Source organism: Wolffia australiana, chromosome 5, assembly GCF_029677425.1.
Source record: "Wolffia australiana isolate 7733 chromosome 5, ASM2967742v1".
NCBI classification, from domain to species: domain Eukaryota; kingdom Viridiplantae; phylum Streptophyta; class Magnoliopsida; order Alismatales; family Araceae; genus Wolffia; species Wolffia australiana.
The window spans coordinates 307501-334116 of NC_135839.1; the positions used below are offsets into that span (position 1 = coordinate 307501).

General features: G+C 39.3%; 3 protein-coding genes and 1 long non-coding RNA gene across 4 annotated transcripts in view; 2 read left to right on the top strand and 2 right to left on the bottom strand.

The window, feature by feature from the left end:
• The window catches only part of LOC144703099 (tRNA-methyltransferase non-catalytic subunit trm6MTase subunit), a 2381-nt gene extending 550 nt beyond the window's left edge, over positions 1-1831 (top strand). The window contains exons 1-2 of the mRNA XM_078575189.1: positions 1-189; positions 1530-1831. The exon at positions 1-189 is cut by the window's left edge and continues 550 nt beyond it. Coding sequence (XP_078431315.1) covers positions 1-189; positions 1530-1688 — 348 coding nt within the window. The 3' untranslated portion in view covers positions 1689-1831. The remainder of the gene's footprint in view (positions 190-1529) is intronic.
• A 5382-nt stretch (positions 1832-7213) lies between these two features.
• On the bottom strand, positions 7214-17143 carry LOC144703302 (TIM-barrel signal transduction protein). The gene is made up of 9 exons (XM_078575449.1): positions 16930-17143; positions 14230-14916; positions 12820-13026; positions 12325-12540; positions 11867-12065; positions 11541-11788; positions 11259-11437; positions 8381-8634; positions 7214-7527 (listed from the first exon to the last, which is right to left on the bottom strand). The coding sequence occupies exons 1-9, from the start codon at positions 17044-17046 to the stop codon at positions 7376-7378; spliced, it is 2259 nt and encodes a 752-aa protein (XP_078431575.1). The 5' UTR covers positions 17047-17143; the 3' UTR covers positions 7214-7375.
• Positions 17144-18710: 1567 nt separating this feature from the next.
• LOC144703303 (uncharacterized) lies at positions 18711-22629 on the bottom strand. The gene is made up of 5 exons (XM_078575450.1): positions 22464-22629; positions 22273-22398; positions 20770-21009; positions 19589-19648; positions 18711-19030 (listed from the first exon to the last, which is right to left on the bottom strand). The coding sequence occupies exons 1-5, from the start codon at positions 22590-22592 to the stop codon at positions 18923-18925; spliced, it is 663 nt and encodes a 220-aa protein (XP_078431576.1). The 5' UTR covers positions 22593-22629; the 3' UTR covers positions 18711-18922.
• On the top strand, positions 22630-24968 carry LOC144703304 (uncharacterized). The gene is made up of 2 exons (XR_013581515.1): positions 22630-24043; positions 24826-24968. It is a non-coding gene; the product is annotated as an uncharacterized LOC144703304 (long non-coding RNA).
• The last annotated feature ends 1648 nt before the right edge of the window (positions 24969-26616 follow it).

Below are 26616 nucleotides of genomic sequence, written 5' to 3' on the forward strand. Positions count from 1 at the left end.
AGCCATGTCTGCTCGATTTCCGCTGCCGTGGAAGAGAAGGGAGCTGCGAGGACTGAAGAAGAAGAAGAAGAAGAAGAAGAAGAAGGAGAAGAAGAAGAGGAAGAGATGGCGGTGAGCGACTGTGAGGAGTTTCGGCTAAGGATCGAGACCTTCATAGCCAACCAGCTGAGCTTCATTGAAAGTGAGGAGGTATCGCTGCTCCTCCATGCCTAGGCCTTCGCTTATTGGACCTTCTAATGCATGCGCAGACTGTAAACGTCGGCATTCTTCATGGGTAAATACCTTTAGTCGGATTATTGTTGCTGCCTAATTAAGGACCCAGAATTATCGTCCAACTTTTAAGAACAAGCATTAACTTTGTTCCATAATTCAATTAGTGTGTGAACCCTTTGTTCAAACTATCTTTCTCTCTCTCACGTCTTTGTCTTACATAAGAAGAACGAAAGCCTTGAGCAGCGATTTTTATGTCTGCCAGCCATACATAGCGATCGGGAAAATCATAACATATACTGAACATTCACTTGACCATCTGTCTTGTTCAACATCAGCTGCCCTCAACCTCGCTATCTAACCATTTAACTATATATCTATTTATCTCTATCGATCTCTCTATGTATCAATCTATCTATCTATCTATTACCTCGATCTCCCCTCTCTCTATCTCTATCTCTATCTTTCTTATCGTTTGACGAGAAGAACGAGCGCCTTATGCCTCTAATGGTCTATTGACATCCACTGTGTTCTAGCTTGTTCGCTAGTTCTTTTCGTGAAAGTGACTTAGGTTCCCACGATTTTGTACATCTTACTCTGGGATTCTCCACCTTCCATTCAACGAGTAGCAAGGCCCCGAAAGGAGCCGCCTTATGAACCGCCTGAACAAAAAGACGAGCTGTGTAGTCTCATTCTTCCTTTCTCTCTCTAGTCGTCCTATGGGATTTGAGCAAGTAGAGACCGAAGAGAGATAAAGAACAGTTCACGGCTTCACGCACTAGAAGCTGACAGCTCCTTTTCCCAACCCTCACATCTTCTTCTTGTCTTCTGATATTTCATTCTCCTTTTGGAAGCAATTTTGAGCGCCGGATGGCGACAACAGTGATGTACCCTCTCAAACTTCTATACCTGACGGGAAAATAGAACCGCAATCTCTCTTCTTCTTCTCTCTCTATCTATCTATCAATCTCTATTTCTATCTCTCTCTTCTTCTATCTCTATCTCTCTATCTCTTTGTCCCTCTCGCTCTCCTTCTCTTCATCGCTCTTTCTCTCCCTATCTCTTATTATCTTTCTCCTTCTCTCCTTATCTCTCCCTATCTCTCTCTTTCTCTCCCAATCTGTCTCTCTATCTCTGTCTATCTCTCTCTATCTCAGTCTCTGCCTCTCTCCCTCTCGTTTCTCTATCCATCTCTCTTTCTCTCCCCATTTCTCTCTCTATCTCACTCCCTGCCTCTCTCTCTCTCTCTCCCTATCTATCTCTCCCTCTTTCTCTCTCTCTCTCTCTGTTCATTAACTCTTGACTATTTCTACGGGCAGGGGAAACCTGCTCCCAATCGGGGTCTGAGTACAGGCATAGGTCGCGCACACGAGCTTCTGACATCTTCGGGCATCTGCTCCAGATATGATGATGTCAGCTCACGCATTTCCCTCTCACCGGTTCATCATTTGAATGGGTCGTCTCCCTCCTGTACCTAATCTCTATATCTCTCTAACACTTTATTCGAAGTGATGGGTCTTGCCCATCAAACAATAAGATCTAAAGAGGTAGCGTGATCGAGGAAATAACCCATCGACGATACCCGTAAAGTGAACTGATGTACGAGAGAGAGAGAGAGAGAATGTGTAATGGATCGACTCTTTGACCCTGAATGACTTGCCAAAATACAAGTGGGGAGACAAGACGTGGGTGACGACATTAAAAAAATATTAAATAGAGGAACAGTCATTCACCGGGGAAGAATAAACATTATCCAGATGATTGATGGCAATGAATTATAAAACACTAATATTTTTGTACTGCATTCAACGTGATAAACCACTCCAGCTTTACGAATAATTGATTTACAAATGATTCAGTCTTCCGGTAGTCTTTGATTTATCCCGTACACTTTTCAGATAAATTAATCAACTCCACAAAGGATAATGGTGGTAATCAATTATTTTCCTTCAGTTATATGCGAAACAATTCAATTTTCAATTTCGTTCCAACTAAATACTTACGAATATTGGGTTTTCTAGGTCAGTCCAAAATGTGGGCGGCCAGCATAAGCTATAAGGAGACATAGAGGGTGCTATTTCACGAGGGATGATAATATGTTATTTGTGCATCATATCATCGTGTATTAATAACCTTAAATCATTTTAAGACATCACAGAATCAATTTTTAAATATGGTAATTTCAAAATCGCGAATTTTAACTTTTATCATGAAATAAATCTTAAAACGTACATCTTAAAGATTCTTTCTCTTCAAATAAATTTGCACCTGGGAGATTGATAATACTATCTTTCTCAATGTAAATTATTATTTATAATTTTTGGCATCAGGTGGGTGGGCTTTCTGTTCAACGGTGAGTTGACTTTTAGGTACTTGAAAAAAAAATATTGAACCTTTGACCATCCCAAGAAGACTACGACTGCCCAGTAAGATGGTTGGTCAATTGGGACCCAGAGGTCAATGGAGACAATTCCTCACTGAGTAGGCAAGTAAGAAATCCAAGAAAACCAGCCATGGCCCACCAAAGCAATCCTAAACAAGATACGTATCTGTCTGATTTTTTCTCTTCTTTAGTATGGGATTCTCCCCTATAACTGTTGATCAATGGGTAGGCAAGGTGAGTAATTTGTCAGCCACAGATACTAGTAGGTTCTCCTTTATACAGAAGCAATAGTCTTTGGGAATGTCAGGCAGTCCTACAGCAGATCATCAGACAGATTTTGCTGACTCTTGTGCAGTCAGATGGGCTTATGTTTGTGATCCTCAAGCAGTCCAGGTGGTCTAATACTTCAACTTAAACTTGCTAGCATATTGGGCTCTTGAAAAAGGTGGGTCAAATCACAATGAGCAGATTTTTCCCTGCTTATCTCAAATCTTAGTTTTTTGTTCTCCTACATGTTCCATTACTAGTGTCAGGAAAGCATGCCATAGATAGGTGCATGGGTATTTTCAGAGATGTTGGAACTGCCCCCAAGCACCAATAAAAGTCCACAGGGATCTGTTTCTATATCTCAGAACTCGTTCATTTTCCTGAGCCCCTGGACCAACCTTCAAGAAAGATTGTGTCTCCCTCCCTTTGAGCTGTAGTGGACCATTCTTGTCACCCGAAAATTTATTAGCTTTCGCTAGCTTTGTATTAAATAATCTATCATCCCCAGTGAAAAATTCTTCTTTAGATATCCATCAAGTATCATGGCAATATATCCAAGCCAGGGACAAGTTATCAAATTCAAGTAAGTGGAAATTCCCGCTGACTTTGAATATCATCCTAGCCTAATCCTAGTCTTTGGCACAAAACAGAGGATAAATAGGTTAACAATATGTCTTCCACAAAAATCCTGGTCATTGTATGGTGCCATGAAAGAGACACTCTATAGGGATGTCTGACATTTTGATACCTTAATTTTGAGGTTGTAATTTCCTGGTGACATTTCAGTTTAAGCAGTAATTTTTTAAAATTTTATTCATTGGAATATTGATATTGAGTGATGAGTAAGGGTCTTCTCCACAGGTAAAAGTGATCAGAAAACAATTACTATTTAAGTGGCAATGAAGGTGGTGAGAAGTGATACTTATAAGTTAAGAGACAGAAAAAAGAAAATCATGAGGTGAGAAGGTGGTGGAAAATATTTATAGAGACAATGAAAATGAATATGAAAGATTGAAATAGAGTTTGTGAATGTAAAGACAGAAAAAGGAAGAAAGATATGAAGAATGGAGTGTAGGACAAATGGAGGTATGTGAAGGGGGATAGAGAAATATAGATCCGTGTACGTATATAATTTCATACAAAATAGATATATAAACTAAGGAAGGGTAGGAGGGTAAGGTATGGAAATATGGAAGTGGATAATATTTTGGGATGTGATTTGATGGAAAGATATGTGTATCTAAGCTAGATGGTGTTGATGAAGAAGAAAAATGTAAGGCAAGTAAGAAATCCTTAGGTCCTTATATTCCGCCAGGACCTTAGCGAGGTGGTGATTCAGGTGAACTCCACTTCTTCTATTTGTGTTCCCTTCAATCAACCAAGATTACCGACAACATCTTTGTGTATCTAACTCACCCTCTTTCTCTAAGCCTACAAATGTAGGAATCAAGTTCAAAGATACTTTACAAATTTGTGGCATTATATATCAAATATCATAGATGGATATTGGGATCAAAGAAAAAAGCTTCGCCAAAATTTTAGTTCAATGGACGTTTTGGATTGTCAGGTATTGATAAAATCACTTGTCACACAACTTAACAGTCAAAAAGAGTGGATCCAAGAAACTGATACACTCAAGGCCGCCAAAACAATTTTGGGACAAAAATTCAGGGATGTTTACAATGTAAGAGAAAAGGGGCATAAATAGTTATCCCAGATTCTCAATGTGAGAAACCTATAATGTGTGACCTGGATTTGGAAATCTGGCCAGTCAGTTTTTCCCCCTTTATAGGAAAGGGAAAGTAATCATTCACTTGAATTTCTCTTTAAAATTGTCCCCTCCTTTGATTGGGCTTAAGCTCTTTTTGGGATCAGGATTGGGCTTGCTCCATAGCGGGCTTCATTATGTTTTAGCTCCAGCTCACTTTCATTATTCATATATCATTAGTATTCTAATTACCTCAGTCCTTCCATACAATGAAACTCCAAGGAAATCATAAAAAATATTAACAAGAATCGAGTGGGGTTAGTTCATAAATCATTAAACCCTATTAGTTAAGACCAGTTAAAAAACTGTGTTAATTTCATTTTCAACATGAATAAGTGATACTTTTTTTTTCATATTCTTGACATAAATAGTAAAATAAATTATAAAACACAAATTTATCACCACATATTTGATGTCATCAATGATGATGTAACATCATCATATTAGTTATCATCACATCATCTGATGTTGGATGCAATGACTCCTACTGGTAGTATTAATAATGTAACAATATTTTTTATCTTATTACTTTTATTGTATTATAAAAATTAGGTGAATGTAAAGATTGGGAAGATATAGATATAACTAATAGGATCTTTCAAGATCATATAAATGACTTTTTAGGTAACAACTACAAATAATACTTGAATTTTTCATTTGTGAGTGAGCTCAGACCAGCATCTAAAAAATCACATCTTGATACTTTCAGTTATAAAAGAGGAAAATAACCCTTTAACATGTCCCAACATCTTACCTTATCAGTTATTTATCGTGAATAGTCTGATTTCCAAAACTGAGCCAACTACATCCTTCATGTTTTATATGAATTTATTACAAGGAATATTATTTGTCATTTAGTAAAGTACCAATATCTGGAACTGATAAATGTCAACATGCAATACTGGAATATTTCATATTTTTATGATGAATTTAGTATAATTATAGTTGTATTATAATGAGTTAACATTTTCTAGTTCACTCCCTTACATTTTCCCAAAACTCTTTGCTGGTGAAACATTCACTCTAAAGGGAATGTATACTATGGTTTACCATTATCCAATAATATTATTAATTTTTCAAACATTCAATGTCCTTGATTTCTAGTTTCACTTAATGAGTACCATTTAGAATTTCATGTTGGATGCTCCATAGTGTATGAAAATTCTAAATGGTATTTGATTCAATCAGACATATCTTTTAGGCTCGTCTCACACATGGAATAAATATTTACGGATATTAGAAAGGCATATTAAATCATATTTTAATGAATTATTTGAATAATGACACAAGGTAATTTCAATGTTACCGACCGTGTCAACTGCAGGTGCCAAATAGAGATTGAGTTAGTTGTGAAAGAGATTAAGTCATAGATGTATTGGGTAAGTTGTAACGCCACTACCAATTTCATGCATTTGGCTGAAAATCATCATAAGGGGAAAAGAGCTAGTGACACAAGGAGTCTTTACATTTCACATCCCCATGTGATTAACCAAAAATATAATACCATTTATAGCTTTAGACTTTAAAACATGTTTAAATATTGTTTTCTCAATTGGAATCCAATGATTATTTTTAGCAAAGATCACTCCATGCACTGATGTTTTTGGAGTGACATATTCATTCCTCTCTGGCGCACATTAGACCTTAATAAGAGGTTTAAAATATTCAAGGTTCATATGTAGACCAAATTCATTAGTAAGGTCTCTAAATCTCTTCTCCTGTAGGAATTCATGTTGGGTAAGTCTTTGATACATCAGCATACGGTAAATTAGAATATGGATAGGTAATATAACTATGAACTGATACAATTTTTTCTTACAATATCTAGACTTTTTGTAGTCTAATCAATAGGACTTCATTTATGTATTTTATTTAGGGCTTTGGAAATATGATCCATCTAATTTTTATCCTCTTTCCCTGAGTTAAGAGTAACTTGATGTACATCATCATTTAAATTATAAATGGTAAAAGAATCAATTGATGGTCATCCAACATAATCTCTATGGCTTTTGGTATAACAATGTTTCAATGTATCATCTACCTATGAATAACCTTTTTTTCTGAACTGCTTAAGTCAATCTAATTTTTTTTATTTTATTACTCCTCTTTATTTCATTATAACATAACATATCTGATTACAAGAACTCAATAATTGCAAAATGTCGCTTTCGGCTCATTGCTTTGGAAGATCTTTCTTTTATCTTCTTCCGATTCAAATCAGAACGACTGGACTACTTGAAAGTAGGTGCATTTCATGCCTCTTCGTCTCCCTCTGGGTAACCCCCTGACCCATCAAATGGGCAGTTAATATTTGATAATCAAGAAATATGGAACGTGATCTTTCATTCACTACACATTGGCCTAGTGAAAGCAGTTTCCTTGGAAAACAAAAAATCCGAGGTCTACAGAAGCACATAAAAAGTTCGGGACCCAGGTAAGTTCAGAAGTAAACTTCGTGTAAAACTTGATTATGAAAATAAAAAAAATATGCAACCTATAAATGCCTAGATAAAGGGTTCCTGGGATTAATTCATGTAGCATGGGGAAAGGTAGATTCTCTGAAAAATTAATTAAAAACTGGAACAGAAACCAACTAATTAAGGCTTTAGCACAGAAAAAAAGAGAATGGTGTCACAAAGTCTGGAAGAGACATTAGAGAGAGAGGTGATATTGGCTATGACCCGACTTTACCATATATCTGACAACTTTATCACATGGTGGAAGATATCAAAGATGGGAAAGGAGCCTCAAACAATAGAAATAGACTTGTAGAGCTTGACGGTGCCAGTAATGGCCTCCTCCACAGGCAACCTCTCCATGCTTGATGCTCCATAGAACCCATGCACGCCGGTGGTGTTCTTCAGCACGAATTCTGCTTCCTTCACTCCTGATATTGGACCTGCATGCACTCATATTTCAACTCCGCCTTAAGTTTCTTCTTCAGATCTTGAGAGAGACAGAGAGACAAACATAATGCAAGTTTTACGCAAGAAATTAAAAACAAGAAAAAGCAGGACGATTTCTGTCATACTGTCTACTGAAAAGAGTAAATTGAACAAATGATTGTTATCGCAAGAAATTTAAACGTATGTTTTATAAATCTGCAGAATATAGAAAAAACAGTACATAAACAGACACCATCCTATCATATTTTATAATTAAAAATAGTTAATTTATTAGATTAAAGCATCCAAACGAAGAAATTAACGAATATTAATACAAAATATGAACGGGAAAAGAGATAAAACGTGATTCATTCTCCAATTTAATTTTAATTGCTTCATCTCCAAAGAAATCACAACTCTAACACCCGTAAAATTTCATCGTTGATGTATATATCCCCAAAATAAGTGACGATAGATAAAAATCAACTCTAGACCCGAAAATAAACTCATTTCTGCCATTACGAAAGAAAGAGAGTCTGATATGGATTCTTCCAAGAAAAAACGGATAAATGTAGAACTAACAGTCCGTCAGGTTCATGAGTTAATATGAAGCCAACCCAGGACTTAAATGTTAACTTCCAGGATCTCTGTTAGGATAAACAATTTTCAAAACTAAATCCACATAAATTTATTGGACAAATATCCCAAACAGAAATCTCATGGCAAAACACCTCCAAAAGATGACTTCAGGAAAGAACAAAAGTGTTATTCTTCAACCTCCTTATCAAGATTACTGCACAAGATTTCAGAACTGGAAATGGTAATAAAAGATGGAAATATCTGAAATATTATTTTTGAACAATATACCTCCGTGGCAAAGGACTATGATGTGGGGGTTGACTTTTCTCGCAGCATCAGCAATGGCCTGCACACGATGAACGCTATCTTCAAGGGAGATGGCTGTCTTTGCCCCAATGGATCCTGCAATGGTCAACCCCATGTGGGCCACTAGAATGTCAGCTCCCACTTTGACCATTTCAGTGGCCTCGTCTTCATTGAACGCGTACGGTGTCGTCAAGAAACCCATGTCATGTGCTTTCTTGATCATCTCCACTTCCAAACTGCCAAAAAAAGAAATTAAAGAGGACCATAAGTCAACGGGCCATCAAGAAGGTATGACGTCTGCTTCATTGAGCATCTCAAACACCAAATTGGCCAAAAATAAAAAAGTAAAAACAAAAACTAGCCCATAAGTCAACAGGTTATGAAGAAAGTATGACATTTGGTTTATTGATCATTTCCTCCTCCAAATCGACCAAAAAATAAAAAGTAAAAACAAAGAGTAGCCCTTAAGTCGACGGGTCATCAACAAGGTATGACATCTGGTTAATTGATCATCTCCTCCTTCAAATTGGCCAAAAAATTCAAAGTAAAAACAAAGAGTAACCCTTAAGTCAACGGGTCATCAAAAAGGTATGACATATGGTTAATTGATCATCTCCTCTTTCAAATTGGCCAAAAAATAAAAAGTAAAAATAAAGAGTATCCCATAAGTCAGCAGGTCATCAAGAAGGTATGACAACTGGTTAACTGATCAACGGATCTCCTCCTCCAAATTGGCCAAAAACTAAAAAAGGTAGAGTAGCCCATAAATCGATGGATCATCAAGAAGATATCACACCTGCTTCTTTGATCATCCCCTCCAAAACTGACCAAAAAGAAAAAATAAAGGGATGTCAAGTAGGCTATCAAGAAGCCTGATACTGTCGTCAGTATTAGCTCGGAATTTCCTGTGATAAAGCTTCCTTGAACACTATTTCCAGAATTGAAAATTCAAGAAGAATAAATGAAAATGAATATCCAGATGTACAATGTTCCTTCAGATCAAGATGGAGATCCGAGTTCTGCAGCAAGATGCGGATAGGGAGAGAGAATGACGATAGGTAGAATGAAGAAAAGGAAATATGGACTGAGAAAGATGGAACAGTCTTTCCCTCTGGCTGCAGTTGCCTTCAGCCGTAGCTGCCCAATAGAGTAACCAACTTCTTAGAAGATGTTGTCCTCCTTCCTCCTTCTCTTTATTTATAGACCTTGTCACACATGCGAGAGAGTGTCCCACATGTGGCTAATCTTACCGAGTTCTTTTATTGGGCATCGTTGATACGTTCTTGAGAAAAACATATCAAAGCCCATGTAATGAAATGCACTTTCCAGATCATCTCCATCTCATAACTGGGAAAATATGGAAAAAAGACTGAAGAAAATGATATGGTCCCGACTAAGGATGTATCGTCTCCGATGTAATTGAAGGATAACAAGAGTTCCCGGGGTGAAGAAAAGAATCGGGAAGGATTCAAGAGGAGGCCAAACAGAGGGGTAGGGATCAGCCGAGGATGAGACACCTGAAGATGCGGTGAGGAAGAGACAATCACGAGAATGGGGATCATGGAGAGGGAGAGAGGAGCCAGACTTGGAAAGGGGACACAAGAGACCTTACTTCATACTTCTTGGCTGCCCTCCTAAAGGGAGGGCATCCCTATTTAAAGGAAATACAAAATAGCCAAATGACTGAAATGCTCCTGTGGGCTAATATGACGAAACTACCCTCGAGGTAGGTTGAGGATCCTACCAAGGATCCTATCAGAAAATCCGACAGATAAAGGAACCCAGGTCATGCACTTTGCAAGATCATCTCCAACTTCACACTATCCACAAAACAGGTACCGTCCAAAAGTCATCGCATGCCTACGAAGCGCATGCCATGTGCTTTCTAGGTCTTCTATGCCTCCAACCTAACCCAAAAAGAATAATGAAGAACTGTCCAAAACTCAATGGGATTCTCAATTTTAACAGAGTTGTCAAAGAAGCCAGTGCTATCAATAAGATCCTAGACCCCTCCAGGGGTACTTCTATCATTAAAATTTTACGTTTCTTATCTTGGTCAGTCTAAAGTTGTAGATAATGAGGATGATGCCATCCACTTTTATGATCATGTTGCTTTCATAGTGACAAAAGAAAATAAAATGAAAATGCATCCAGAAGTCAACAGGGTCATCAGAATCCTTTGTGCTTTCTCGATCGTAGTAATGCAATCTAGGTAACATGAAAGCCAACTCGTTCATCAGAAACTTGTGTCATGCCCTTACCTGATCATATTTATCTCAACAGTAACAAAATAAAGTAATTTTAAAGCCAACCAAAGGTCGGTCGTCAAAGCCCCATTATCACCTATTTCCTGATCATCCGTACCACCAAACTGACCAACAAAAATTAAAACACAAATACAAAAAAGTCCACCATAGATCAGCTGTTACCGAAGCCCCATGATCATCTGCCTCCCTGATCATCCGTAACACCAAACTTACCAACTAAAATTAAAATCAAACTGAATAAAAAGCTATCAAAGGTCAATGTTCATCAGAGGCCCATGGTCATCTGCTTCCCTGATCATCCGTAAGACCAAACTTGGTCATCAAAATAAATAAATAAAATTAGAAACCTATCAGAGGTCAACGGGCATCAGAGCCCCATGATCATCTGCTTCACCTGATCATGCGCAACTCCTAAATGAGTTAAATGAAATAAATTAAAATAAAAATCTATCAAAGGTCAACGGTCACCAGAGCCCCATGATCATCTGCTTTCCTGATCATACAAACGTCCACACTGAGTAACCAAGGAAAATTAAAAGAAAAATAAATTGCTAAAGACTAAATAAATTTAAGCATTGAGGGAAGGTACAGACCCATAGCCCATGCCCGTTTCTTCCAAGTTATGGCGGAAATTCCCATCAATGAGGCCAACAGTGGGGAAGTTCTGCACACCAGCAAAGCCGACCTGCTCCACCTGACGTAGAAACACATCCATCCGCCGGAACGGATCGGTGCCGCACACCCCCGCCAGAACTGGAACTCTCTTCACCACCTTTACCACAACCAATGTCAATCCTCCTCGACCACATAAGTCAATTATGGCTGACCCAAGAGAGAGAGAGAGAGAGAGAGAGAGAGAGAGAGAGAGAACTTACGGGCAGCACTTCATTGGCCATATCAAGTACAACCGCATTGGCATCAGCAAAGGGAAGGAGCCCTGCCAAGGAACCTCTTCCAGCCATCCGAAATCTCCCCGAGTTGTAGATGACAATCAGATCAACACCGCCGGCTTCTTCAAACTTGGCCGAGATGCCTGTACCTGCTCCCGCCCCAATAATTGCCTCCCCTCTCCTTATTTGCTCCTGCAGCTGCCTCAATATCCCATTCGTTCTCTCCAGTGTCTCTGCCCCCCAAATCAGTAAACACCATCAAACCTTGAAACAGGTAAAAGAATCCAATTTTTTCCAGAGTTTCTTTTTACCTTTCTTAGCATCAGGAAAGTCAACTGGACTTTTCAAGATGATCTCTCTGGACCTGGAGGAGACCTTTCTTCCTGGATCAACGGCAGGCAGAGATGCAGGACTCTCATCTTTCCCTCCCCCGCCCGCAACTTCCAAGAACGACTCAACCAAGGCTGCGGCAAACTCGGGGTCGTTGATGTGATAGGGGTACTTCCTCACCTGTAATTTGAACTCACCTGAGCTCAGATTAAACCGACATCATCATCATCATCATTCTTCTTCTTTATCATAGTCATGAGCATCATGATCATGATCAAGGTCATCATCATCATTTTCTTCTTCTTTATTAAAGTCATTGTGATCATCATTACAATCTTCTTTGTCATGAGCATTAATTTCTTCCTCTTTCTTATCATAGCGATCGTCATGATCATTTTCTTCTTCCTTATCATCCACATCATCCCGATTTTCTGGATACCTGACGCGAGTCATTCTGGTGCACCAGTTGTTCTAATCCGCAGAAGAGAGCATCTCTGACTTGTGGGTCATAGAAGGGCTGCCCGGGGGCATCCAGCGCAGAGACACCCTTCTCCGGGAGACAGACCCGCAGGCTCGACGATGACTGATTCAGCTTCTCGGCAATGAATTCCGCAAATTTCTGGTTCTCCTCAGTTGTTGTCCGCATCAGTGTCACCTGCATTGACCCAAGGAGTGCAACAAGGTAAAGCCATGATCTTTGATCACCACAGCTTTGAGCTGAAAAGGTTCATAGCAAAAGTAGCACCCATGATAAAAACTATAGATTCTAGCATGGTGCTAAGCGATTGAATCTTAAAATGCAAAGACAAGTAAGTTGAAGAGGAATTTTGAAGAAAGCATAATGCCTAAATTAAGAAATAAATGACCACACTAGCTACATATAAGCTATAGCTTTTCGCAAAGTAGTGGGCACTTGAATCTTAACAGAGTAAACCTGTGGGTTATGGATGTGGAACTTTCGGTCAGCAAAGTGAGAGGGGACGGTGGGCATGGGGCCGAAGTTGACCATGTCGAGAGCGCCAACGCTAAGGACGAAGGGGATCTTCTTCTCGAGGATGGTGTCAAAGCGTGAGGCATTGCAGGGCATCACCCCTCCAACAACGTAGTCTGCCACCTCCGTCGTGGTGATGTCCAAGACCCCCTATGTATGGCCCCGACAGTTAGAGCTAAGAGACAGATGCGTGTGCCGATCATGGCTATGACGGTGATGGTGATGGCGATGGCGATGGCGATGACGGTGATGAGAAAGATGAAGATAATCATGGTGATTGTCCTAATCATTGTGATCATAATCATGATCATGATGGTAAAGAAGAAGAAGAAGAAGACAAAGATGACGATGATGATGATGATGATAAGGAAAAAGAGGATGATGCGATGAAAATGGTGATGACTAAGAAAAAAACCAGGAAGAAGAAGAAGATGATGATGACGATGATGATGATAAGGAAGTAGATGACGATGAGGATGATGATGATGATTATAAGGAATAAAAGGATCATGATGATGATGATGATGATGATGATCACGAGGAATATGAGGATCATGACGATCATCATCATCATGAGGAATTCGAGGATGATGATGATGATGATGATGAACATGAGGAATATGAGGATGATGATGATCATGAGGAATATGAGGATGATGATGATCATGAGGAATATGAGGATGATGATGATGATGATCATGAGGAATACGAGGATGATGACGATGATGATGATAAGGAATATTAGGAAGATGATGATGATTACAAGGAATACGTGGATAATCATGATGATGATAAGGAAGATGATGATGATGATAAGGAATATGTGGATGATGACGATGGTGATAAGGAAGATGATGATGATGATGATAAGGAATACGAGGATGATGACGATGATGATGATGATGATGATGATGATGATGATGATGATGATGATGATGATGATGATGATGATGACATGGAAGATGATGATGATGATGATAAGGAATACGTGGATGATGATGATGATGACATGGAAGATGATGGTGATGATGATGATGACATGGAAGATGACGATGATGATGATGATAAGGAATACGTGGATGATGATGATGATGACATGGAAGATGATGGTGATGATGATGATGACGTGGAAGATGATGATGATGATGATGATAAGGAATACGTGGATGATGATGATGATGACATGGAAGATGATGATGATGATGATGATAAGGAATACGTGGATGATGATGATGATATGGAAGATGATGATGATGATGATGATGATGATGATGAGGAATACGAGGATGATGATCATGATGAGGATAAGGAAGATGACGGCATGATCATCAATCCCAAAAGCCCACGCAGAACCTGGACGAAGCCCCTGCGGACGAGATCCTCCATGGCCCTCCCCCCCGTGCCAGTCGCGTGGAACACCAGCGTCTCAAACCCCTCCTCCCTCAGCCTCTCCGCCACCCTCTCCCCGCACTCCGTCGTCACCCCGAACATCGTAATCCCCACCGTCCCCCTCCTCCCCTCAAACCCATCTCCGCCGTCCACGTGTCCCCCTTCCCCCCCTTCCTGCCGCTGCAGCAGCAGCCGCAGCCTCCCCGCCGCCATCCCCGCCGCCGCCGCCGCCGCGCCGCCGAGCACCGCGCGGCTGACGGCGTTGAGCCCGCACAAGTCCACGACGGAGGGGAAGAGCAGCAAATCAGAGGCCGCCACGTAGTGCTCAGTCTGGCCGCTGGCCACGGTGGAGACGATGAGCTTGGGCAGCCCCAGCGGGAGGGCTCTCATGGCGGGCGCCAGCAGGGCGGTGCCGCCGCTGCCGCCCAGGCCGACCACGGCGACGAGGAAAGACTCCATCTTTTCGTGGGTTTTTGTGAGAAATGCGCGGAGAGCTTCGGCCATCGCGGCCGCGGCCCGGCCACGGTCGAGGCCGGCGAGAGACGGGGCGGAGGAGGCAAGAAGGGCGCTTCGGGGCACCAGCTTGAACCCATCAGTGCGCTCGATCTCCTTCTTCTCCCCCAGCGAGACGTCCACGATCGTGATCTCCACCTGCCACCCCCCCTCGTTGAGTTCTCTCCCCCGTCCGTCATCGCTCATCACTTTGTGAAAAAAAACCCAGAAACCAATACTGATGGATGGATGGATGGATGGATGGATGGATAGATAGATGGATGGATGGATGGATAGATAGATGGATGGATGGATGGATGGATAGATAGATAGATGGATAGATAGATGGATCGATGGATGGATGGATGGATGAAAGCTAGAGAGAGAGAAAGATAGAGAGAAGAGAGAGTTGGAGAGAAAGAGAAAGATAGATGGATGGATGGATGAAAGTTAGAGAGAAGAGAGTTGGAGAGAGAGATAGATGGATGGATGGATGGATGGATGTATGTATGGAAAGAGATTGATAGAAGACAGGGAGTTAGAGATACATGATAGAGAGAAAGAGATAGATAGATGATGGATGAATGGATGGAAGTTAGAGAGAGAGAAAGATAGAGAGAAGAGAGAGTTGGAGAGAGAGATAGATGGATGGATGGATGTATGGATTGAAGTTAGAGAGAGAGAAAGATAGAGAGAAGAGAGAGTTGGAGAGAGAGATAGATGGATGGATGGATGTATGGATGGAAGTTAGAGAGAGAGAAAGATAGAGAGAAGAGAGTTGGAGAGAGAGATAGATGGATGGATGGATGGATGGATGTATGGAAAGAGATTGATAGAAGACAGGGAGTTAGAGATACATGATAGAGAGAAAGAGATAGATAGATGATGGATGAATGGATGGAAGTTAGAGAGAGACAAAGATAGAGATAGAAGAGAGAGTTGATGAGAAAGAGACAGATAGAGAAGAAGAGAGAACTGGTGAGAAAGAGATAGATAAATAGATGGATAGATAGAAAGATCGAAGGATGGAATGAGATAGAAGACAGAGAGTTAGAGAAAAATAAATAGATACATAGAGAGAGAGAAACATAGAGATAGATAGATAGATAGATAGATAGACGGGATGGATGGATGGATGGACGGACGGATGGACTGATGGATGGGTGGATGGAATGGAAGTTTGACAGAGAGAAAGATAAAGATAGAAAAGAGAGAGTTGGAGGGAGAGATAAATAAAGACAGAAGAGAAGAAGTTAGACAGAGATGGAAATAGTGATGGAAGAGAGAAGTTACAGAGACAGAGATAGGAGAGAGAAAGTTATAAAGTGATGTTGAGATCGAAGATAGAGAGTTAGGGAGAGAGATAGGTAGAGAGATAGAGAGCTACGTAGATAGAAAGGGATATAGAGGTCGAAGAGAGAAAGTCCGAGAGATATTAAGAGATACAAGAGAGAAAGCTACAGAGAAATATAGGTAGAGAGATGGAGAGACCGATAGATTGGAAGGGATATAGAGATCGAAGAGAGAGAGATATGGAGATAAAAGCGAGAAAGTTAGAGAGAGAGATACGTAGATAGAAAGAGACGGGGAGATACGTAGATAGAAAGGGATATAGAGGTCGAAGAGAGAAAGTTAGGGAGAGATATATAGATACAAGAGAGAAAAGTAGAGAGAGAGATACGTAGACAGAAAGAGTTTCAGAGAGACGGAGAGATACGTAGATAGAAAGGGATATAGAGATCGAAGAGAGAAAGAGATTAAGAAATAAAAGAGAGAAAGTTAGAGAGAGAGAGATAAGTAGAGAGATAAGTAGATAGAAAGAGATATAGGGAGACGGAGAGATACGTAGATAGAAAGGGATATAGAGATCGAAGAGACAAAGGGATAAAGAAATAAAAGAGAGAAAGTTAGAGAGAGAGATAAGTAGAGAGATACGTAGATAGAAAGAGATATAGGGAGACGGAGAGATACGTAGATAGAAAGGGATACAGAGATCGAAGAGAGAAAATTAGGGAGAAATAATAGAAATAAAAGAGAGAAAGTTAGAGAGAGAGAGAGAGATTGATCGAGAGATACGTACATAGAAAGAGATATAGGGAGACGGAGAGATACATATACAGAGAGATATAGAAATGATGAGAGATAGAGAGATAGAGAGATAGAAGAATATACCTGGGAAGAGGAGAAGCGGGTGAGATGGGAGCGGAGGGAAGTGGAGAGGTAGAGAAGCTCGTTGAGCTTGGTGTCCGCCGTGCCGATGCAGAAAATCTGTGGGGTGGGCTTCGCCATGTCGTTTCCTCTTCGGCCCCTTCCCAGATCCCTATCTGTTTTTCTATTCTGGATAGGAACTCCCTCTCAAAGTCTATCTCACGCTTTAGTTGCCGCTTCAATTAACGAGGAATTATGTGTTGCAGTTGAGAAAATACAGAGAAATTAGTAGTGTTTCAAGGACTGAGAAAATATTCACAAAATTGATGGGTGATTATATCTGTTGATTTAAGAAGCATCTGATTAGAGCTTTTCTTTAAGTATGATCATGGATTTTTAAATGAATCAATTGGTTTTGCATTTTTTCTCTATTTCTGATAAGAAAGGTACTTGGATTCTAGCATTTCAATTTAGCCTTATTTTATTATTATTATTATTATTATTCACTGTTTCTAACACGGTCCAAATGAATGAGTAAAATGAGCTGGACGAGAGAGAAACTATATGAATCATTTAACTGTAAATTAATTCCTAAGAGAAAATCTTATTGAAATTGTAATTAAATAAAGAGAGAATAAACATCTGCCTCTTTGTGGGAGGCCTGCTAATTTCTGTCATTTATGTCATTCTAACAGAGGAACAAATAATACCCAAAGCCAGCGTTTACTGGTTTCTTCTTTACCTTCTTGTACATTAGATTCCATTTTCTTTTCTTGCCTCTTTCACACACCCCTCACTATTTAGTCTACTCTTCTACCTCGTTCTCCAGTCTGAAATCTTTGAGAAACTGCTCTCATTAGCTAACTCCAAGATAGAATTTTGTTATGTTATAAAGCAAGTGTAGATATAATACAAAAAAGTCTTGGCCTTGAACAGAATACCCCATGTTAGTAAAAAGACCATTTTGTGCAAAAAATCTCAAACCCGCTAGAATTAGGGAATGACAGTCTAAGAGTAAGCTTAAGCAAAAAAATTAACCTATACCTAAGGATCAGTCTCGTCTGAGTCAGATCCAGTCTATATCTTTGCTCATGGAATCAATGCAATAAATCAAATAAAATTTTCTCATGAACCTCCACTATGAGGAATTTATACGATGATAATTTGCAAAACTACGGAGATTAATTTCTTAAACAAATATAAATTTGAGCAGATTGTGCATTCAGGAATTGAACCTCTCTTTACTAAAGTTGGTGGAAAAAATCAGTCAATTCAGATTAAGTACTTCATTCCCACACAGACTGTCTCAGCTGGAGTGAAATTGCTAATATGACTATTCTTTTGAGATGGCTAAGTTTCAAGTTGAGGATTTGAGCACAATGACAAAAACTATGAGAGTGGCAAAACATTATGTATTCATCAGCATTTGTCAAGGGAGCAGAGAGAAAGGTATGCTTGAGAGAAAGAAGATTGGAGAACCAGTGAGGCTCCAATTGCAAGTTTTGTTCCTTGATCTGTGGAATAGGGATTGTCAAATAGAAAGAAGGCTGCAATAGCCTACAGTTCCTCCCTCTCAATCAGTGGCGATGGGCTGTTGGGATCTTCATAATAATGTATATAAGTATAATAATGGTCTGATCTTTGATCCAGTACGACCGTCGAACCAGAAGCAGATCAAAAGTTCAGTCCGCCGTAAAAGAGGCAGACGACGGTCTCAGTTTGGCCCGGTCTGACTGAACTTTTGTCGGATCGTGGAGCTCCCTTCCTAACTCAGAAAGGTAGAGACAGATGGATAGACTGAAAGATGGATAAAAAGAGTAGAGATTGATAAGATAATATCAATGTCAACTAGACTTCACCAAGTGTCCACAGTGAACTACAAAATCCTTCTGGGAACTAAACCTCAAAGCCACCAGCAAACTAGGGCTAGGCAATGAGAGCAGAGAGATAGATAGATAGATATAATGGTAGATGGATAAAGAGATGGATAGATAGATATAGAGAGAGAGAGAGAGAGTTAAGGGAAGCCTGCCTTGAGGGGGTCAACCGTCTTCCCAGACCGAGCATCGCTCCAAGCCTTGGCTATGGTCCGCCTCATATCATCATCGCCTTCTTCGTACATGTTCTGACAATAGCAGCACGAGCAACCCCATCAGTTTCCAGCAGATGCAGATTCACAAATACTCCACTCAGAAAGAGATAGAGAGAGGAAAAAGAGAAAGAAAGAGAAAGTCTGTAAGTGAAAGAGAGAGAAAGCCATAAGCGAAAGAAAGAGAAAGTCAGTAAGTGAAAGAGAGAGAAAGCCCTAAGTGAAAGAAAGAGAAAGTCTGTAAGTGAAAGAGAGAGAAAGCCATAAGTGAAAGAAAGACTTTTGTCTGTAAGTGAAAGAAAGAGAAAGCCATAAGTGAAAGAAAGAGAAAGTTAGTAAGAGAGAGAGAGAGGGAGAAGGAGATGTGTGATTCATAATGATAAATCATAAGTGAGATGGGAAGAGAGAGGGGGGAGAGAATGTATGATTAATAATGAACTCAACTATGCAATGAAAGAGGGAAAGACAGGAGAGAAGCGCAGAGAGAGAGAGAGAAAAGTGTGGATTGTGACGAACTACAACTCTGCAAAGCGAGCAAAAGAAAGAGAGAGGGCGACAGATAGAAACAGGGAGAGGAGAGAGATTGAGAGAGACCTTCATGAGATCCATGATGCCGGCCATCGGGTCCTTCTCCTTATCCGTAGTGGGCTTGAACTGTATGAATGTTCGAGCAAATAAATCTCACCAAAGTTATGAGACATTCTCACAAAAATGAAAGAAAACATAATTTAGACATTCTCACAAATCGAGAGTTTTGAAGAAAAACTCAGCCACGGTCAGCCAACTATAGGAAGAAATAGTTCCATCAGGAGCAAACTCTATAGAAGAAAATGAAACCGGTCGTCCTTTTCTACGTGCCGTGTCCCAAATAAACGAAGATTATTCATATTCAGGAATAATTTCATTTCATACACGACCCTTGATGTAGGCTCATATCGGGGAAGACGAGAGGAGAGACAGGTAACTCTAGCTTCACTCGTCTTAACTGCCCTCCTAAAGAGAGGGCTTCCCTATTTAAAGGAAATGCATAAATGTCAAATGCCCAAAATGCCCTTTGTGGGCTAACATGACAAGACTAACCCTAAATAGGATGGGGACCATATGAATCTCAAAAGTTGTAAATTGTTTTATGAAGAATTTTGATCTCAGTCCTTTTGAAGAAACAGAATATATAAATTGAATGAAATATTCTTCTTTCGTAGCTACCTAGCAAACGGCACTCTTGCGTCAACCAAAAAGAATATATGAATTCTCTACTTCAAAATTCTCAGGTTGAGGTATATATGATGAATAAAACAATAAGAAAGAAACCGCAATCCAGAATCCTGAAATAAGCAGACTTTGAAGATTCTGAAAGCCAGATTCAGTAAGATTCTTATCCATCCACGTTTAAGGAAATTCTCAAATAAAATAAAAAAGGGTTCAAAGTGTATTATTCGCCACCATGTTTAGACTTATTGAATGATGATTCGTCATCAACTGAAGGTTGACGATGCGATTCATCATCCTCAACTCCTCGTTGTCATCATGATCCACGCTTGGACTTGAACGAATGATGAAGCTTGTCATCAGCCTCGTTCAAATATGGCTAGAATGACAATGACAATGCCAATTTCATCCTCATTATTCCACCCATGGCCGATAACAACGACAATTAGTCCTCGTGATAATCATTTGTAGATGACAAGCTTGTCATCCATGGAAAACCCTAAATGTTGATGTAGAACCCTAAAATTTGGTAGAAAAATGCAAACTTGAGTGAAAACATAACCCACCTTGTCTTCTTTATGGAACAGATCCAACCAGTTGCCTTTGGTGGATTTCTGCAGCGTTATGATCACTCGAGAAGGCTTGATTACCACCTTGCACTTTTCGGGTTCGATTTCCTTGTTCAACTTTGGGATGGCGCATCGGTAATTCTTCCCTTGAACACCGTGGAACTTCACTTCCACAGATGTCGGCTTGAACACTGCATCAACCTTGTCCTGTTCAACTCCTCCCAGAGAAACGTAAATCTGAGGACAAAACAACAAGAATCTGAGGAGAAAAATGATTGTAAAGAACAACGACTTAACTAAATCTTCAATTTTCATATCAAGGATTGGCTTTCAACCAGAAAGTAAACCTTTTGATTTCAAAATCAAATATGATATCAAGGATTGTTTTTTTGAAGAAAATGATATCAAGGATTGTATTTTAACTGGAGAGAAGGCTGACATAAATCTCGTGATTTTGATATCAATTGCGACATCAAAGATTGACTTTTTTACTAGAGAGAATAATGATATTAATCATTCACTTGTCATAGAAATTTTGATATCCAAGTTGATTTTGATATCACGGATAGACTATTAATTAAAGAGAATACAGGTATAAGTCATTCACTTCTGATATCAAGGATTGGATTTTTACTTGAGACGAGAATGATATAAATTTTGATATAATCATATAAATTTTACTAGAGACGAGAAGGCTGATATAAATCTCCTGATTTAGATATCAATTGCGACATCAAAGATTGACTCTTTACTTGAGAGAATAATGATATTAATCATTCACTTGTCATAGAAATTTTGATATCCAAGTTGATTTTGATATCACGGATAGACTATTAATTAAAGAGAATACAGGTATAAGTCATTCACTTCTGATATCAAGGATTGGATTTTTACTTGAGACGAGAATGATATAAATTTTGATATAATCATATAAATTTTACTAGAGACGAGAAGGCTGATATAAATCTCCTGATTTAGATATCAATTGCGACATCAAAGATTGACTCTTTACTTGAGAGAATAATGATATTAATCATTCAACTGTCATAGAAATTTTGATATCCACTTTGATTTTGATTCCACAGATAGACTATTAACTAAAGAGAATACAGATATAAATCATTCACTTCTGATGATATAAATTTTCCCTTTTCCACTCTAGAATGACCATCCAAAAAGCAACAAAACGAAGCTGACAAAGATGTAACGGCGATCAGAAATGTTTATCCAGAATTAAAGTATGCTCAAAAGTCAAAAAAAAATTAAAGAAACCCAGCCTGACAGCGGCATTACCTTTAAAAGGAATATCAGAATTTTCTATTTTTTAATAATTCCTCGAGTCGAAATTAAAAACAAAGTAACTAGATATTTGATTTGAATCTTCCTTTCGCACTCAAGAATAATCATTAGAAACGGAAAAAAACGAAGTTCACATAAATGCATCAGTCAAAAGAGCCATTGGGATTGAAGTATTCTCTCAGGTCAAGACAGAGGCATAACCTTAATCTTGTCGGTGTCCTGATCCCAGCTGAAGGAGCTGAGGGAAACGTAGCTGATCGGAGGAGCCGCCGGAGACGAGACCACAGCCGGCACCGGCGGGGCAGTCGCAGGGGCCACCTTCGGTAGCTGCGGAAGGAGAGATCGCGTGAACATCGATAAATCTGCAAAGAGAAATGCAAATGCATCGTTACCTGGTCGGTGAGGGCGAGGATCTCGGCGGAGAGAAGAGCTACAACGCGAGGCCTCTTGGAAAGTCCTTTTAACTTAGTCAGCTCCTCCAGATCTAGCCGTTGCTGCTGCTCCTCCTGCGCTTCCGCCATGGCCGACCTTCTCCGAGCTTTCAGAAGTGTTCTTTCGAAGAAGAAGAAGAAGAAGAAGAAGAAGAGTTTGGAAGCTTCGAGAGCGGCAAAGGGGAAAGCCCAATACGGGTTAGGGGAAAGCTCAGTAAGGCCCAATAAGAGTGAGTAGGGGAAAGGCCCAATAAGACCCAATAAGGATAAGGGGGCGCTCAATGAGGCCTAATAAGGATTAGGGGAGAAGCCCAATAAGGCTAAAATGCCAGCCCATTATCAATTTATATGCATTGTTAATATCCGGGTCAGTTCTTCCCCTCTTGAGTCCTTGACTTCAATCCCGTTTGCCGCCGCCACGCTTTAAGCCCAATCCAGGGGGCGCCGTCCTACCTTTCTCTCTCTATCCCTGTCCTTCCAAGCTTCCATCACTATCTAGCTTTCTCTCTCTATCCTTCTCTCATATCTCTTTATTGACCTACCCTCTCTCTTTCTCTCTCATTGTCACTGTAATTTTCCCTCTCTACCCTCTCTCTTTCTCTCTCATTGCCACTGTAATTTTCCCTCTCTACCCTCTCTCTTTCTCTCTCATTGTCACTGTAATTTTTTCTCTCTACCCTCTCTCTTTCTCTCTCTTTCTCAATTTCTCTCTCCACCTCCTCTCTTACTTTCTCTTCCTGCCCTCTATCTATCTCTCGCTACCCTCTCTCTTTCTCTATTTCTCTCTCTAACTTTCTCTCTCCACCTCCTCTCTTACTTTCTCTTCCTGCCCTCTATCTATCTCTCGCTACCCTCTCTCTTTCTCTATTTCTCTCTCTAACTTTCTCTCTCCACCTCCTCTCTTACTTTCTCTTCCTGCCCTCTATCTATCTCTCGCTACCCTCTCTCTTTCTCTATTTCTCTCTCTAACTTTCTCTCTCCACCTCCTCTCTTACTTTCTCTTCCTGCCCTCTATCTATCTCTCGCTACACTCTCTCTCTCTCCCTCTAAATTTTTCTCTCTACCCTCTTTCTTTCTAACTCTAAATTGTTCTCCCTACCCTCTTTTTTCTCTCTCCACCCTCACTCTGTCTCTCTCTGTACCCTCCCTTTCATTGTATTCATCTCTTTCTACGTTCTCTAACTGTAAAGTGTAAACTGTCTTAATCTCTTTCAGTCTCTCTCTACTCTCTACCTCCACTCTCTCTCTCTCCACTCTCTCTTTAACTGTCTCGATCTCTCTCTCTCTCTTCTCTCTAAATTTATCTTTCCTTCCTCTCTCTGTACCTTATGTTTGTATAAATGGCGGGACAGTGTGATGAAGAGGGGAGTCGAAGATTGAAGAGAGAGATTTCTAGAGAGAAGAGAGAGAGAGATTGCTAGAGAGAGAGAAAATGTTGTGGGAAGGAGGGGTTGTTGAGAGGGCAGTGAGGAGCCTCTACTTGGTCTTCTGTGTAGGACTTATCATCCTCGCCGGCGTCCTCACCCGTTATCTCCTTTCAGGTTCTTCTTCTTCTTCTGATGATGATGATGATGATGATGATGATAATGATGATAATGATGATAATGATGATGAATTTTCTGTGTTTTTCAAATTAGTTTTGTTGAGTTTTTGGGTCTGTGATTACCCTCTTCCTCTCCTACACCTTTCCTTGAACTGGGTTTGGTGTGTTGAAACTAATTGAGATTTTTAGGTCTCTCTTCATTTTCTTCCTTCCCCAGTCTAGCTCTCTCCTCTTCATCTTCTCTCCTCCTTTGACCTCACTGATAATCACTCATACCTGCTAGTGCATAAAAAAAAATTGGATTTCAGAGTTTTATGGGTATACCAATTCTGGAGAATTTTTCTACGTACTTTCTTCATCGCTTTATCCGCTTCTCATCATCATCATCATCATCATCATCATCATCATAATCTTCCTCTTCTTATGTTTTTAATTATTATTGTATCATTATCATACGATTATTATCACGGGTATATCAATTCAGGAGAATTTTTCTTCGTACTTTCTTCATCTCTTTATCCCCTTCTCATCATCATCATCATCATCACCATCATCATAATCTTCCTCTTCTTATTCTTTTAATGGTTTTTGTATCCTTAGCATATGATTATTATTATTATTATTCATCTTCTTCATCTTTCCTTTAATAACTTCAAGTGCATGAAAATATTAAGGGTAAGAGTGTATAGAAATTAAAGGGAATATTGTAGTTGGGTTATCTCTTTATCCCCTTCTCATCACCGTCATTCTTCATCTTCCTTGTCTTTTTCGCCAAATCAGAGGAGGCGCCACAAGTAGACAATGCCCGGGACAAGTCCATACGGCGGTTGGCTATACTGCAGAAGACGTCCTGGAATCTCTGACTAAGAAGATCAGAAGCTGATTAATCTTTTATTTTTGTTATGCTATGTCTTTGCAGATTAGATTTGGACTCGGCAGGGAAATATCTCAAGATGGATGTATAAGGAAAGAGATACTGTTCAGTTCAGGAAGAAATACAATAAATTAATATGTTTCCATTAAAAAATCTCAAAGACGTCTCATTTATTAATGGGGTGAAAATTTTATTACTTTCCCTCCTCCGAATGGACTGTAAATGTTGTTGATGACCCTCTTGGATATTAACTAATTAAATTTTCGAAATAACGGCTCAGAGTTTTTCAGGAATATTATCTTGAACAACTTAATAACCAATTTTGTGATGTATTGTATGCAGAAATGTAGGATTAGAAATAACCTAATCGACTGCTTCTGAGAAATAAGTGAATTATCTTTCCTCGATCTCAATTAATGCTTGATGCCCAGCTTCATTGAATGATTTAAAATTTGTGATTGCCTTCTGAAGGTTCCCCCAAAAGTGAGCAAATTACTTTGAAATAAAATGCCGAGCAAGAAAGGACTTTTCAGCAATCTTATTGTAAGAAAAATCACAATAAAACTCAATAATTTTTTCACTTAAAATTTGGACTATGTGTAGTACAGATGACTGCTTGCGAGCTTTTCAAGTCATTTCTGATGCTCGTCTTCATCCGATGATCTAAGAACTTGGGTTGCCTTATGAAGGATGTACAATAAACGAGTAAATTGTATAATAACTAGTCATGAAATTGTGATTATGAAATCAGAACTGTCAATCAGTGGAACAAGAAAGGAAAAGAAGAAATCCAGGACCTTACTTAATTGTTGGGTCCATGTGAATATTGATTAGCTTCCATCGAATTAGCTATGTACTTGAAGAAAACTATGTAATGTCAACAGCCTGAAAAAGAACCCGCTTCACTAACCAAAGTAGATACCCCAAGAAGAAAATTCATAATTATGTTGTGGTGAGAGCAATTCAGAATGGGTGACTTTTCAGGAAGTTTGTTGACAGGACTCAACCTGGACAAAAGGGTCATACAATGTACAAATACAACCTCACATGTGAAAGTTTTACAGAAAAACTGAAAATAACAGATAGTGCTATGATATTTCAATGGAAATTGACAGCAAGAAATCACTTTGCATCATCACAAAGATATTAGGACCAATATTAAATTAGCATTGTCTTGTATAAAGTTAAAAGTAAATGAACAGTAGATGGCATCTTGTTCAGCAGAAGTGAATGTTAATTTGGATAAATGAATTGGCTTCAGACCCATGCGCCCTTGTTCGTGCTATAGTGGTGGACACAAATAATATAAATGTTGTCTTTCTTTTGATGGGGTTAAAGGATTCATAGGTTCATCTACACAAATATTCATTATTGATTTGTTTATGATCTAATGATTATTAATAAAAAAAATATAATTAAGGTCTTTCGTATCCTCAGTTATCCTTCAATATCAATGTCAAAATCTAAAAGATCAGAAACTACATTATGGAATAATCCACCATGAATAACCAGTTGTCTCCCAGATCATAATCTAAGAAGTGTATTATGCTGTGAGAAATCTGCTAATGCAAGACTTCATCGTTTAATGAAAATATCCATGTGGACACTCTTATATCTGTCTTTAACAACTATTTCATGCTGCATCTACCACTGTTTGCAAAAATTCAGATTTTTAGGAATAATCAGAAGTTGATATG

Bases quoted from the DNA above. Each gene is read 5' to 3' on its own strand.
- LOC144703302 (XM_078575449.1), bottom strand. From the start codon at position 17,046: ATGGCGAAGCCCACCCCACAGATTTTCTGCATCGGCACGGCGGACACC. The intron at 14,917-16,929 runs GTATATTCTTCT...GGGGGGTGGCAG, and splicing joins CCCGCTTCTCCTCTTCCCAG to GTGGAGATCACGATCGTGGA. The intron at 8,635-11,258 runs GTCTGTACCTTC...TTTTTTTGGCAG, and splicing joins GAAACGGGCATGGGCTATGG to TTTGGAAGTGGAGATGATCA.
- LOC144703303 (XM_078575450.1), bottom strand. From the start codon at position 22,592: ATGGCGGAAGCGCAGGAGGAGCAGCAGCAACGGCTAGATCTGGAGGAG. The intron at 22,399-22,463 runs GTAACGATGCAT...CTCCTTCCGCAG, and splicing joins TCCTCGCCCTCACCGACCAG to CTACCGAAGGTGGCCCCTGC. The intron at 19,649-20,769 runs GTGGGTTATGTT...ACATTCATACAG, and splicing joins TGTTCCATAAAGAAGACAAG to TTCAAGCCCACTACGGATAA.